Below are 16,395 nucleotides of genomic sequence, written 5' to 3'. Positions count from 1 at the left end.
AGCCATTCTACATGCCTGTTGTATGGAGGCGGGCTCGTGTGAACTTATATCTTCTTGGATTCTTTCCGGTAATCCTTTCACAAACGCGTCGATCTTCTCTTCCTCATCTTCGAATGCTCCCGGACACAATAGGCACAATTCTGTGAATCGTCTTTCGTACGTGGTAATATCAAATCCTTGGGTTCGTAACCCTCTAAGTTCTGTCTTGAGCTTATTGACCTCGGTTCTGGGACGGTACTTCTCGTTCATCAAGTGCTTGAATGCTGACCACGGTAGTGCGTACGCATCGTCTTGTCCCACTTGCTCTAGATAGGTATTCCACCATGTTAACGCAGAACCTGTGAAGGTATGCGTAGCATACTTAACTTTGTCCTCTTTAGTACACTTACTTATGGCAAACACCGATTCGACCTTCTCGGTCCACCATTTCAATCCGATCGGTCCTTCGGTTCCATTAAATTCCAAAGGTTTGCAGGCAGTGAATTCTTTGTAGGTGCATCCTACACGATTTCCTGTACTGCTAGATCCAAGATTATTGTTGGTATGTAGCGCAGCCTGTACTGCGGCTATGTTTGAAGCTAGAAAAGTACGGAATTCCTCTTCATTCATATTCACGGTGTGTCGAGTAGTCGGTGCCATTTCCTTCAAAATAGTCAAATGGAACAAGTTAATCATAGAGAATATTAAGAGTAGTTAATAGTATTTCGTAGCATAATATGAACTCATTTATAAAAGCTTTTTCTTCATATTAGCATTTTATAAGTATAAATTCGGGTAGTACCTACCCGTTAAGTTCATACTTAGTAGCTAATATACAATTCAACTACTACAATTCTATATGAAAAACTGATTATAATAATATTTCGCGTTCAAACTTTTACACAATATTTTACAAACTTACAATACCGCTTATTTTACATATAGCATGAAATATAGCACACAATAAATTTGATACAAGATGGTTGTGAAGATAATTCTAGCTAGTACACAAGTCGTTCAGCAAAGGCAATAAAGACACGTAATTCATACGTCCAGAAACAAGTCATGCATTCTGGTTTTACTAGGATTACTTCCCATCCTTGGTCTTGTGGAACATAACCGTTATGGCCGTTGATAAGACAGCGTGTTGTAACGTCGTCAAAGGGACGAGGGTTACGTAATGTCCAACAGTCCCGTAACAATCTAAAAACCTCATTTCTTACCCAATTACCGACTCCGTCACTTGTGGGAATGTTTTGTTTAATAGTTGTAGCCCGATGTTCTTGTTCTCACTTTGGTGAGAAGCGAACATTACTAATCCGTAAGCATAACATGCTTCTTTATGTTGCATGTTAGATGCTTTTTCTAAATCACGAAGTCCAATATTCGGATATATTGAGTCAAAATAATTTCTTAACCCGTTGCGTAAAATAGCATTTGGGTTCCCTGCAATATATGCGTCAAAGTAAACACATCATAACTTATGGATTTCCCAATGTGATATCCCCCATCTTTCGAACGAAAGCCTTTTATAAACTAAGGCATTCTTGGAACGTTCTTCGAATGTCTTACAAACTGATCTCGCCTTAAATAGTTGTGCCGAAGAATTCTGACCGACTCTAGACAAGATTTCATCAATCATGTCTCCGGGTAGGTCTCTTAAAATATTGGGTTGTATATCCATTTTGTGTTTTTATACTGTAAAATAGACAAGAGTTAGATTCATAAAAAAAATACTTATTAATACAAGCAATTTTTACATATATCATAAAGCATAAGCACACTATATTACATATATTACACCACACGAATACAACTATCTTATTCCGACTCGCTTGTTTCTTCTTCTTCGGTTTTGGTTCGTTTTGCCAAGTTTCTAGGGATATATGATGTTCCCCTAATACGAGCCGTCGTTTTCCACATTGGTTTAGAAAAACCTGGTGGTTTAGAGGTTCCCGAGTCATTGTTACAACTTAAGGACTTCGGGGGTTGACGATACATATAAAGTTCATCGGGGTTGAAATTAGATTTCTCTATTTTTATGCCCTTTCCCTTATTATTTTCTTTTGCCTTTTTAAATTCAGTTGGGGTAATTTCTATAACATCATCGGAATTCTCGTCGAAATCCGATTCATCGGAGAATTGGTAATCCTCCCAATATTTTGCTTCCTTGGCGTAAACACCATTGACCATAATTAACCTTGGTCGGTTGGTTGAGGATTTTCTTTTACTTAACCGTTTTATTATTTCCCCCACCGGTTCTATTTCTTCATCCGGTTCCGATTCTTCTTCCGGTTCCGATTCTTCTTCCGGTTCCGACTCTTCTTCCGGTTCCTCTTCGGGAACTTGTGAATCAGTCCACGAATCATTTCAATTTATATTTGACTCTTCATTATTATTAGGTGAGTTAATGAGACTTGTTCTAGAGGTAGACATCTATCACATAATATCAAACGCGTTAAGAGATTAATATATCACATAATATTCACATGTTAAAAATATATAGTTTCCAACAAAATTTGTTAAGCAATCATTTTTCAAGTAAACACGGTCGAAGTCCAGACTCACTAATGCATCCTAACAAACTCGATAAGACACACTAATGCAAAATTCTGGTTCTCTAAGACCAACGCTCTGATACCAACTGAAATGTCCCGTTCTTATTGATTAAAAACGTTCCATATTAATTGATTTCGTTGCGAGGTTTTGACCTCTATATGAGACGTTTTTCAAAGACTGCATTCATTTTAAAACAAACCATAACCTTTATTTCATCAATAAAGGTTTAAAAAGCTTTACGTAGATTATCAAATAATGATAATCTAAAATATCCGGTTTACACACGACCATTACATAATGGTTTACAATACAAATATGTTACAACAAAATAAGTTTCTTGAATGCAGTTTTTACACAATATCATACAAGCATGGACTCCAAAGCTCGTCCTTATTTAAGTATGCGACAGCGGAAGCTCTTAATAATCACCTGAGAATAAACATGCTTAAAACGTCAACAAAAATGTTGGTGAGTTATAGGTTTAACCTATATATATCAAATCATAATAATAGACCACAAGATTTCATATTTCAATACATATCCCATACATAGAGATAAAAATCATTCATATGGTGAACACCTGGTAACCGACATTAACAAGATGCATATATAAGAATATCCCCATCATTCCGGGACACCCTTCGGATATGATATAAATTTCGAAGTACTAAAGCATCCGGTACTTTGGATGGGGCTTGTTGGGCCCGATAGATCTATCTTTAGGATTCGCGTCAATTAGGGTGTTTGTTCCCTAATTCTTAGATTACCAGACTTAATAAAAAGGGGCATATTCGATTTCGATAATTCAACCATAGAATGTAGTTTCACGTACTTGTGTCTATTTTGTAAATCATTTATAAAACCTGCATGTATTCTCATCCCAAAAATATTAGATTTTAAAAGTGGGACTATAACTCACTTTCACAGATTTTTACTTCGTCGGGAAGTAAGACTTGGCCACTGGTTGATTCACGAACCTATAACAATATATACATATATATCAAAGTATGTTCAAAATATATTTACAACACTTTTAATATATTTTGATGTTTTAAGTTTATTAAGTCAGCTGTCCTCGTTAGTAACCTACAACTAGTTGTCCACAGTTAGATGTACAGAAATAAATCGATAAATATTATCTTGAATCAATCCATGACCCAGTGTATACGTATCTCAGTATTGATCACAACTCAAACTATATATATTTTGGAATCAACCTCAACCCTGTATAGCTAACTCCAACATTCACATATAGAGTGTCTATGGTTGTTCCGAAATATATATAGATGTGTCGACATGATAGGTTGAAACATTGTATACGTGTCTATGGTATCTCAAGATTACATAATATACAATACAAGTTGATTAAGTTATGGTTGGAATAGATTTGTTACCAATTTTCACGTAGCTAAAATGAGAAAAATTATCCAATCTTGTTTTACCCATAACTTCTTCATTTTAAATCCGTTTTGAGTGAATCAAATTGCTATGGTTTCATATTAAACTCTATTTTATGAATCTAAACAGAAAAAGTATAGGTTTATAGTCGGAAAAATAAGTTACAAGTCGTTTTTGTAAAGGTAGTCATTTCAGTCGAAAGAACGACGTCTAGATGACCATTTTAGAAAACATACTTCCACTTTGAGTTTAACCATAATTTTTGGATATAGTTTCATGTTCATAATAAAAATCATTTTCTCAGAATAACAACTTTTAAATCAAAGTTTATCATAGTTTTTAATTAACTAACCCAAAACAGCCCGCGGTGTTACTACGACGGCGTAAATCCGGTTTTACGGTGTTTTTCGTGTTTCCAGGTTTTAAATCATTAAGTTAGCATATCATACAGATATAGAACATGTGTTTAGTTGATTTTAAAAGTTAAGTTAGAAGGATTAACTTTTGTTTGCGAACAAGTTTAGAATTAACTAAACTATGTTCTAGTGATTACAAGTTTAAACCTTCGAATAAGATAGCTTTATATGTATGAATCGAATGATGTTATGAACATCATTACTACCTTAAGTTCCTTGGATAAACCTACTGGAAAAGAGAAAAATGGATCTAGCTTCAATGGATCCTTGGATGGCTCGAAGTTCTTGAAGCAGAATCATGACACGAAAACAAGTTCAAGTAAGATCATCACTTGAAATAAGATTGTTATAGTTATAGAAATTGAACCAAAGTTTGAATATGATTATTACCTTGTATTAGAATGATAACCTACTGTAAGAAACAAAGATTTCTTGAGGTTGGATGATCACCTTACAAGATTGGAAGTGAGCTAGCAAACTTGAAAGTATTCTTGATTTTATGAAACTAGAACTTTTGGAATTTATGAAGAACACTTAGAACTTGAAGATAGAACTTGAGAGAGATCAATTAGATGAAGAAAATTGAAGAATGAAAGTGTTTTTAGGTGTTTTTGGTCGTTGGTGTATGGATTAGATATAAAGGATATGTAATTTTGTTTTCATGTAAATAAGTCATGAATGATTACTCATATTTTTGTAATTTTATGAGATATTTCATGCTAGTTGCCAAATGATGGTTCCCACATGTGTTAGGTGACTCACATGGGTTGCTAAGAGCTGATCATTGGAGTGTATATACCAATAGTACATACATCTAAAAGATGTGTATTGTACGAGTACGAATACGGGTGCATACGAGTAGAATTGTTGATGAAACTGAACGAGGATGTAATTGTAAGCATTTTTGTTAAGTAGAAGTATTTTGATAAGTGTCTTGAAGTCTTTCAAAAGTGTGTGAATACATATTAAAACACTACATGTATAAACATTTTAACTGAGTCGTTAAGTCATCGTTAGTCGTTACATGTAAATGTTGTTTTGAAACCTTTAGGTTAACGATCTTGTTAAATGTTGTTAACCCAATGTTTATAATATCAAAAGAGATTTTAAATTATTATATTATCATGATATTATGATGTACGAATATCTCTTAATATGATATATATACATTAAATGTCGTTACAACGATAATCGTTACATATATGTCTCGTTTCAAAATCATTAAGTTAGTAGTCTTGTTTTTACATATGTAGTTCATTGTTAATATACTTAATGATATGTTTACTTATCATAATATCATGTTAACTATATATATAACCATATATATGTTATCATATAGTTTTTACAAGTTTTAACGTTCGTGAATCACCGGTCAACTTGGGTGGTCAATTGTCTATATGAAACCTATTTCAATTAATCAAGTCTTAACAAGTTTGATTGCTTAACATGTTGGAAACATTTAATCATTAAATATCAATCTCAATTAATATATATAAACATGGAAAAGTTCGGGTCACTACATAATTCCCCTCCATCTCCTCCCTGCAGGTTGATAGCTTTTGTAGATAGTGCTTTTTGGGAGAAGACGGGAACGGTGATGTTATGTTTGATAAGATAAACTCTGATGTGATCTTTTATAGTTTAAACTGTGTTCTTTTGAAAACAGATTGTAACTACATCTTCTCCGTATAAATATGTATTTTGTAATGACACGTGACACTGGTTGTCTTAGCAATAGTTAATGTTTATTTTTTAATTAATAAATAAATGCTTCCGCCACGTGTGTGTATATATATATATATATATATATATATATATATATATATATATATATATATATATATATATATATATATATATATATATATATATAATATAAATATAAATAGCGGTGTCACAGGTATATACGGTTGTGGATGGGGGTGTCCCGTTTAAAGAGGTTCTATGTTATAGACATTGTTTAAGCGATATCTCGGTCGACAAGTGTGTGGTGCGCGGATCATATTGAGTCTATAGATCACTTGCTTTTACATTGTTCGTACTCTCATAAAGTGTGGGAGAATTTTATGCGTATGGTGGAATATTTGTCGGGTTATGCCCTCATCGATTTTGGAATTTTCATTAGAGTGGAAAGAAAGCAAGGGCATAAAAGCTAATGGCTTTTGGGGTCTAATTGGGTCGACAACCTTATGGGCGATATGGATAGCTAGGAATGATGTCGTGTTCAATGGAAGCTATACTTTTCGGGTCACTTTACCTAAGCGTATCAAAATTAAGGTGTTTCAATGGCTCGTCAATGCAAAGATGTGCTCGAGTCATCAAATCTACGTATGGTCGAATCAACCTTGGTTATTATTATAAGTAAATGTCTTGAAGAGGCGATTGTGTGCTGCTCACAAAGTGTCTTTGCTTTCATGGTTTGGTCATGTTTTGGTTACAGAGGCATATTTAGCATATGGGGGTATAATGCATTTATTTAGATTTTGTTTTCAGAAAGTATAGTGATAGTGATAGTGATGGTTTGAATATGGGTGATGTAAATCCAATCAGTTCACTTTGTAATGTTGGGCTTTTCACTATTTCGTGAAAAGTCATATAAATTTAATTTATGTTTTTTTGCATAAAATAAAATAAAATAATAATAATAATAAAAAAAAACAGAGCCCAAATTTTATTGATAGGCTGCTCGGGTCGGCCGCGATCGTTAACAAACCCAGAAACCCACGCCCACCCGCACCGTACACTTTGTGTTCCAATAGAGTAAACACAAATTAGGGTTTTTGGCCATCATAAACAACTGGTTCGCTTTTGTTCATTTCTTTAGCATCGCAACATCTCGTATATCTATTCGGTAAGTCTCAGTTGTGTACACGCCGGCGAATTGTTAATTTTTTAACTATCAATATCAGTATATGACTGTAATTTTGTATCTATTTTTGGCGTAATTTCAGGTTTATTCGAGACGTTAATCTGTAATCTCGATATCTGTCCTCTTCATCTAGTTCGAATGGGTAAGAATCATCCGATTCGAGTCAAACAATATTTTGTTTATTTACCTTTGTGATTGAATTCGGTGATTTAATCGGTAATCAAAGTACTTATTGGTTTGAACTTTGTTTAATTTCTGGATATCTGTATGTATATATGTATCTAGTAATAATTGAAGTGCCTTGTTGAACTTGTGTTGTTTATCAATATAGATAACATTGAGGAGGACATTCGTGCCTTGCAGCTAGACTCAGCTGGTATACTTGTATTTCTTAATTTTTATAGTTAATAAGGGTTTCAGATACTTTTAAAAACTAATCTCGTTTATAGAGTTATAATAGTTGTATGGTGAGTTAATACATGTCACGTAATTGAATTTTTATTGTTTATTATTATTAATAATTGTTAGCGGAAGATAGTATCGCGGTGCCTGTAGAGAATGGTGGGAAACTCGAAGAACCTGTGGTTCCCGATAACTCGGAACGAGGTAAGGGTTATTCATAAGCTTCTTTTTAGTTGTTAATGTTTCAAATTACCTATAATGACCTTTGTTATTACTTACTAATTCACGAAGATTTAGTAAATGAGTAGATCTAACCAGCCGGCCTTCCTTTTTAGGATAAAAGTTTGATCAACATCTTTATGCTCATCAAGTATGGTCTAAGTAAATGTCAGTTGGCCAGTGCTTTAAGCTTCTGTAGTCTAGTCTAGCCTAGTCCTGTATGTAGATATATGTATAAGTGTTTCAGTGAACTTGCAACATTCTTATATACGGTGAGATTAGTTAGACATTTATGCAATGTAGTTGAGGTCATCTTGTGTACTTTTTTATAGTCTTGGACTCTTAGTACTGTTAGGGTTGCTCATTCATATTTCTATTTTAAATACTGAGTGTCTGTGTATTAACTTTTCAACATTAATTTACATATAGTACTTTGATGGTATAGTTTATAATATTGGTGGTTTCACCATTCACGTGTGTGGAGGTCAATCAAGTTCTGTAAATGTTACTAAATAAAATATATTAAATTTTAGCTGAAGATAGTAAGAATGTGCCTAATACTGATGATGGGAAGCTTGAAGAGTCTGTAGTCACTGATGATCTGGAAGAAGGTAAGTAGAATTTTCCTTTTTTTTTTTTTTTTTTTTATAGTTTTTACTGACATTTATGTTAAGGAGGCGTACTTGCTAAGAAAAAACAAGTCTTATATCACTTTCTTACCATGGTCTTAGTTATTTGGGAAGTTATCATTTTTTGGTTACGAAAAGTTACATGAAACCTTGTACAGATCTTCTGCATTTTTTTCAAAGTAGTAATGTAGCTTCTGAATCTTTCCGAGCCCAAGAGGTATCCCCACTTAAGCTTTCAAGGCACTGTTATTTTGCTTCTCTTAATTTTCTTTTTATTGAAACAATACTAACAATACTGTAGCTTTTTAACTTTCAGTTAGTAGTAAATTTTATCCTACCTTTTTAGCTTTTAAGACACTGTTACTTTGCTTCTCTTCTTAGTTCTTATCCTTTTTTCTTTATTGAAACATTACAGTCTTTTTAGAGAATTTGTTGGTTTAGTAGCTTGCTTTTTGACCCCATTAAACAAATTTGTTTCATAAAACAATACTAATACTAAAATTTTATAGGACACCAATAATTTTATAGATAGGACCCCATATAAATTCAAAATTAGTGGTTTTTATGGAAGTGAATAGCCATTTTGTTAGAAATTTTTATACTAAGTACCACTCAAATTGTATAGAACACCATTGAGTTTTTGATCCTAAAATCGCCACTACATATAATGTAAAAACTTGTATGTCGGTGTTTAAATTCGAAGCCTACTGACTTGCATTTGGAGATGCATGATGTTGTTGATTCCCTCACTGTGTTATCCGATACAAACCTGCTGTTATATATGTAGACGGTTGTATCAGTTGTCTGGAAGATAATAAAGATAATAATTAGCAACTTCTACTGGTACATATTTTGTTTATTATCTCAGCAAGATATATTGTTTACTGTTTATAGGGAAAGAAGTGACCCCTGCTTCAGAACATATTGAGGAGGTGGAGGGTAATAAGAAGAGACACTTGAATGTTGTATTCATTGGTCATGTCGGTATGTAAACATATAAACATCCTTATCCTCAAGATGTCGTTATTGATTATAAAGCAATTTTTTATCTGGTTATGGATGTACTTAATTTTCTTGCTATGTGTTAATAGTGCTGCACTAGGGCCCTCTATCTTTATGTTTGCAAATTTGTAACTGGCTCTTCTTTTCTTTTTTTCTTTTTCTTCTATGAAGCTAAAATATTGTTTAATACATTTGCAATCATATATGTTGGAATAAGGTCTCATCATTATATTAAGAACAATAGGCATAGAAGATTTTTGAATTATTGGGTTTCTCGTTACGTCATTGAGTCATAATATAGGTTATCAGTGTGTCTGGTTGTCTTTATTGTGCATTTTCTTTTTAGTTTTGTCCCAATCCATCACGTTGGCCTTTGGAGTTTTTCCACTGATAAAATTTTTAACCTTATTTTATGAAAAGTTTGTGGCACTAGGTTTTGAGGAGTTTGTTTATTTTTTTCCTTTTTATTAAAATTATATGAATACATAGGATGTGCACTTAAAGAAATTTATTCTCAACACATTCTCGTTATATGTCAATTCAGCCTTATTTGGATATTTCGAGATGATCTAGTGGTGTGTGTTGTCAGTTGGCTATTCTCGGAACTTGTAATACATTTTTCATACAGGCTGCATGTATTGTCTTTTTTCTTGTATTTCAGAGTCATGTGGGGGTCTTGTTATTTTGCAGTTCTCGGAGTTCGTGGTATTGTTCAATTTCGGATTTGGTTATATTGAACTATTCATTTATATTGGTTTCTAGCATGCTTTATTAGTTTATATGTGGCTTCTAATTTTGAATGACTGTACATTTATAGGATGTAAATTTTGTATCCTCTTTTATATATTTAATCATATAAAAGGTTATATTTTGGCTCTTTATGTCTTCGCTCATATGTTACTGGAGAAATGCTACTTGTATAGGTTGTATTTGGACATATTAGGATGATCCTACATTCTAATTTTGAGAATCTTTATTTGTTATCTTGTTAATTTCGTTGCAACCTTTTTTTTTCTTTCTATAATATAATTACTATGGACTGAAGATGCTGGGAAGTCTACAATTGGAGGCCAGATACTATACCTCAGTGGTCAAGTTGATGAGCGTACGATTCAGAAGTACGAAAAGGAAGCTAAGGATAAGAGTAGAGAGAGTTGGTACATGGCATATATTATGGATACCAATGAAGAGGAGAGGGCTAAGGTATTAATATGTTTCTTGGGTATTTGAACGTCGTGAGAAATTCTTACTTGCTACTTCATTTCTCATGTGTTGCTTGATGTTACAGTTGTTCTACTTATCCTACTTAACCTTGGCTTCTTTCTTGTTTAATTGCCACCTGTTTATATGCTAATGTCTAATGCTCACTATAGGGGAAAACTGTTGAAGTTGGCAGAGCACATTTCGAGACGGAGACTACACGATTTACCATACTCGATGCACCGGTATCTTCTATTTCTTGTATCTAAAATTTGTGTGGAGTGCCTGACAATACTTATTATTACATTTATTAACATGTAAACTTATAAGTGTTTTTTTGGAAAATTGATTTACTATATTTCTATGATCCCATGTTTCTCCATTTAATATCTGTAACACCATTATATATACTATGTATATATGTATATCAGTATATGTATGTATGCGTTGGTATTAAATTACATAAAACCAACCTTATGGTGGTAAATGTTGGAAAGGGTGACAAGTGGCGGTTGTGCATCACTTTTAATAAATATATGCACACCTGCTCAGAAGCTGATGCACAACTACCACATGTTTCCGTCACCTTGTCTTCTACCTTCTATTTACCATAAGGTTTCTTCATTCTACAAAACCCAACCCCACTGTGTCTATAAATTTGCGTGTCTACATACACACACTCACTTATACAAACGTACACACATGCACACACACATATATATCTAATACTGTATTTATCCAAATGTATATTAACATAGTTTCTTTTTGGGTAATTGAACCATTAATGATTCATTTCTGATGTTTTCAGGGTCACAAAAGTTATGTACCTAATATGATTAGTGGTGCTTCTCAAGCTGATATAGGTGTACTGGTAAAATTTTCTACTTGTACCAACTCTTGCCGTCTTTTACTATAATATCAGAGCCTGTATCTTAGTCAATCCTATCAGGTTATCTCTGCTCGGAAAGGGGAATTTGAAACTGGGTATGAGAGAGGTGGACAAACTCGTGAACATGTTCAGCTCGCAAAGACCTTGGGTGTTTCGAAGTTGCTTGTTGTTGTCAATAAAATGGACGACCCTACAGTTAATTGGTCAAAGGAGAGGTGCTTGTTTTTTTTCCTAGCAACTGTTGCAATATAATTATTTAATGGCTGTCTTTAATTGTTACAAACTTTTTATAGGTATGATGAAATTGAGTCCAAAATGGTACCGTTTCTGAAGTCCTCGGGTTATAATGTGAAGAAAGGTAAACACATATTTTCTTGATTTCTCTTATTATATTGAGTACTCTTGGCTGATTAACTTGCTCACCTTTTGACTCTTTCAACCGACTATCACTTAACCAGTGACTTAAGATTTCAATGTTAATACACTGGTAATTTCACCACCGAGGATTGTTGTGACACCCTTATGTTGGTACATGTGGAACACATAGAAACTGAAAAAGGGTTCAATTGTGATTGTAAATTTCCATCATTGAATGTATTGGAGATATTATATTATTTTGCTCTAGGTTTAGCTTTAGATGTACATACTCACCTTAGTATGAAATAAAAATGACCCTTAAGAATTTATGGTGGATTTTGGGCCAAGTGTGTAATATGAAAATGTAATTGTATATGATACAGAGAAGTTAGGTCTTACATTCTTATAGAAGCCACATCCTTACTTAAATGCTATCCGACATTCTGTTCTCTTCTGAACTTAGGAATTATAATTTACGAATAAAGAAATGTGAATTTTGGTTTTAATCTCTTAAGGCCTTGTGGGATTTAGATATTGTTTGTTAAAGTATTACTCATTTGCAGATATCCAGTTTCTTCCAATATCTGGCCTTCATGGTACCAATTTGCAAACTAGAGTTGGTAAAAGTGTGTGCCCGTGGTGGAATGGTCAATGTCTATTTGAAGCACTTGATGCAATTGAAGTTCCGTTACGTGATCCTAACGGTCCATTCAGGTATCACATATATTACTGCATGGGTTGATCATTTATCTTGTAGTCTCTATATCACGTTTTCCTCCGCGTTTGTGTAAATTACAAATCAGACTTCATCAATAACGGGTCTTCAGATGGTTTTAATATTGACGAAAGGTTTTTAATATCTCTTAAATTGTAGTAATATATCAAAGTAGGTCATGATTGGAATAATTTGGTATACTTGTAATAGTATATGAGTCACTAAACATTTATAGAAGATCTGAAATTTAGCCATGAAGTGTTTCTTGTCCACCCAACCCGATTCCCCATTCTTTACAAAAAGTGCATGTTGTTCGACCAGCTCGATCCAACCATTCGACTACATGTAGTTTTATGTTTGATTGCTCTGTAAATCATTGTTGATTGTTCTTGTAACATTGTTTGTTGTTTACAGAATGCCTATTATTGACAAATTCAAAGACCTTGGGACTGTTGTTATGGGAAAAGTAGAGTCTGGTAGTGTGCGAGAGGGCAATAGCTTGCTGATTATGCCAAACAAGGTTCTTTCTTTAATGATATGTTTTTGTTTTTTTGGTTCATCATTTTCTAATTTCTCTTCATTCTACTATACATCAATGTCTTATAAAAGTTTGTGGAACATTTGTATACACGCAGGTTCAAGTTAAAGTTCTTGCCATTTTTATTGATGAAGATAAAGTTAGGAGTGCAGGGCCCGGTGAGAATCTGCGAGTCCGAGTCTCGGGGATTGAAGAAGAGGATATACTGTCGGGATTTGTTCTTTCTAGTGTTGGTATGTTTTCCCTTATTATTTTTTTTAATAAGTGAACTTCAGTATAAATGGGAAAGAAAGATACAACCATAATACCTCACCATGTTTTTTTAGTGGAACATAATGATTTTAAAGTTTCTTATAGTCTAAAGTTAACTTTTTAATCTCTAATATCTGATGTAGTATATTGCAAATGCTAATACTTCTCATGTGGAAAACCTTTTTATTAATAGTAACTTCCAGTTTCAGGTTCACCGCAAAAGCCACAATGGTAGTTGTTCTGTTAGTTTATTTTTACCAAACCACAATTTGTTCGACGTACAGGTGTTACTTAATCTACAGTCTAGAATTATACTGTAAAATAGGTTTTGTTTATTTGTGTGCATGTACAATTCCCGGCGTAGTTTTTTTTAATGGTGTATATTTTTTCGTTGTTTCATGCAGAAAAACCGATAGCTGCAGTTTATGAGTTTGTTGCTCAGTTGCATATACTTGAATTGCTGGATAACGTATGCAGACTCAACTATGATAAAATTTCATTTGACTTTGTTCTATGATATTTCATTATTTATTCTTAAATATGTTACTAAAACTTCTACTGGTATGTTAGGCTATTTTTACTGCTGGGTACAAGGCTATATTGCACATTCATTCTGTAGTTGAGGAATGTGAGATTCTTGAGCTGATGCAGCAAATTGATCCGAAGACCCGGAAACCAATGAAAAAGAAAGTGCTTTTTGTGAAGAACGGTGCTGTTGTCATATGCCGTATTCAGGTTGGTTTGAATGTGAAAATTGAATAGTCTGGTTTATACCATTACATTTTTCTTGAGCATGCTATGTATTTTGTTGCCTTCTTATTGTAGTTTGTTACTTTCTAGTGTTTTGGTTGCTTTTAATAGCGAACATTTTACTCTAGGCAGTATACTAACATTTGTTACTTATATTTGAAAGTATTGGTTTACGATCTTTAGGGATAAACCGTTGTGCTGGCATGCCAAACCTAGCCTGAACCTACCACCGACAGTTTATTGCATCTGTAGTTGCGTATAACATTTATCTTTTATGTCATGCTGTCTAGGAAACTATTAATTATTAATTTAATTATGTACATAAAAAGAGCCATTTGGCAGAATACTATTATAGATATTTGCCTAATATTCTGATAATTATATGTTGAATGGCTTCAGTTTTTACTTGACTTTTGATTTGATCAAATTTATTCCGATATAGTTGTTCCTTTGACAACGTTATGTCAAATAATGTTTTTCTTCTCTCTTTGATATGTCCTCAGGTGACAAATATGATATGCATAGAGAAGTTTGCCGATTTTCAACAGCTTGGGCGGTTCACACTTCGTACTGAAGGTTAGCAGCTGTTACAAAGTCTCTTGGTTAATGTATTTGTAGTCAAGGTTGCAAAATTTGTTATTCGGGGATTAATCGGTCGGGACTTTTGAAGGATTAATCGGTAATTCGGGGATTAATCGGATTGTACTTTATACATTTAAATATTAAATTTCAAAATTTATATGTGTAAATATAGAAGAAAACCATAAATATAAACATAAACATTGACATAATTGTCTAAAATTGTTCTTTTTGTTCAATAATTACAAAGTGTTTGTTTAAATTTATGTTTAAATGTCGACCAATTTTGACTTTGACCGACTTTGATTACCAAATTCGATTTTGACCGCTCAATTAAGACCGATTAATTAAACGGATTTTGGAAAATCGGAACGGATTTTCTCTTATAAATGATTAATCGGGGATTAATCGGCGAGTAATCGGGTTTTTTACAACATTGTTTGTAGTTATTGTCTTTAAACCCCTTGCCTAATTACGTAGTACAAAAAGATCAAAGGAATTGCTACCCTAAATATTCAATTTTTTTGGTCCTGCTGCAGGAAAAACAGTTGCAATTGGAAAAGTAACTGAACTTGCATAATCAAATTTTGTCAAAGAGGTAAGCTGCCATAATGGTAGATCGGTAGATGTTTACAATAAAGGTGTTTCTGTAGTTGCACATGATGTTTACTTTGTTGGTAACAATTGTATAACCTATTTCTATGAATACGGGTCAACTTTTGTTGTACCCAAATGGTAATGGGCCAAACAAGTAAAACTTAATAATTAAAAGTTTAATTAGAAAGGAAAAAGGTCATACTTGCAATGTCAGCCAAAGAGCATTCAAGAATGTAACTCTTTTAACTCTGTTTAAAGATTTACCTTATCCCTATACATTGATATTTGTTGGTTGAATATAAGTTTGTTATTTGAATATATTTTTCTACGGATTAAGTGTTTGAAACAATTTCTAAAAATAGTAGTAGCAGAGCTGGTGGGTAAATTTTTCGAATATAATTCACGTGTTATATTGATCTTTTTCGAATATATTTGTAACATGAGATTTTTATAATAAGCCTGATTGTTTATTATAATGTTGTAACCAAGTTACAAGGCTTTTGAAAGAAATCATGTTTATAATAATCTATCACTTAGGTGGCTGACGTGTCCAATTCTACGTTCGTACTAACTTATTATGTTCTCTGGTCATGCAGTTAGGAGGCGCCTAGCTACATGAGAGGCTAAAGCGGTGTTAAGATTCAGACCATTGTTGGCTGCGGTGTCATTGAGTGTGTATTAGTGTTGCTTTGTATCAGGCAGTCAGATCTTTGAGCCATCCAGATTTATTATCCATACCGGTATATTTAAATGGGAAAAGCAGTTGTCATTTAAAACATATGTTGTTTGGCTAAAGAGTGAGTTGTCATACTAGTGATAACGTTTTGATATTATCTGTGGGATTACATATATGATATATGCTTTTGAATTATATTTTTAAGACAAATTTCTCATGGAACGGGTTAAACCTCATGCACTGTGGAAGGCTAATATCAAGTCGCAACTATTATAAAGTGACTAGGTTCTTTCGAGACTCGAGATTTATTCAAGTAAAAAAAGGATGATCGCAACTCAACAAAAAAAAAGAAAAAAAGAAAAAAAAGGA

At 33.3% G+C, this 16,395-nt stretch overlaps 1 protein-coding gene across 1 annotated transcript; it reads left to right on the top strand.

Annotated features, from left to right (window-relative positions):
- Positions 1–7,068: 7,068 nt before the first annotated feature.
- LOC139844930 (uncharacterized) lies at positions 7,069–16,023 on the top strand. The gene is made up of 19 exons (XM_071835148.1): positions 7,069–7,203; positions 7,304–7,363; positions 7,553–7,597; positions 7,750–7,827; positions 8,376–8,453; positions 9,366–9,455; positions 10,519–10,676; positions 10,847–10,918; positions 11,482–11,544; positions 11,623–11,777; positions 11,856–11,920; positions 12,483–12,633; positions 13,049–13,154; positions 13,270–13,405; positions 13,829–13,893; positions 13,995–14,159; positions 14,678–14,750; positions 15,293–15,351; positions 15,947–16,023. Exons 2-18 carry the CDS (start codon positions 7,360–7,362, stop codon positions 15,331–15,333), a joined length of 1,545 nt encoding a protein of 514 aa, XP_071691249.1. The 5' UTR covers positions 7,069–7,203; positions 7,304–7,359; the 3' UTR covers positions 15,334–15,351; positions 15,947–16,023.
- The last annotated feature ends 372 nt before the right edge of the window (positions 16,024–16,395 follow it).

This window comes from Rutidosis leptorrhynchoides, chromosome 4 (assembly GCF_046630445.1).
Source record: "Rutidosis leptorrhynchoides isolate AG116_Rl617_1_P2 chromosome 4, CSIRO_AGI_Rlap_v1, whole genome shotgun sequence".
Lineage (NCBI taxonomy): Eukaryota > Viridiplantae > Streptophyta > Magnoliopsida > Asterales > Asteraceae > Rutidosis > Rutidosis leptorrhynchoides.
Note: the sequence above shows the minus strand (reverse complement) of the source record. Positions and strands in the feature narration are given on the sequence as shown.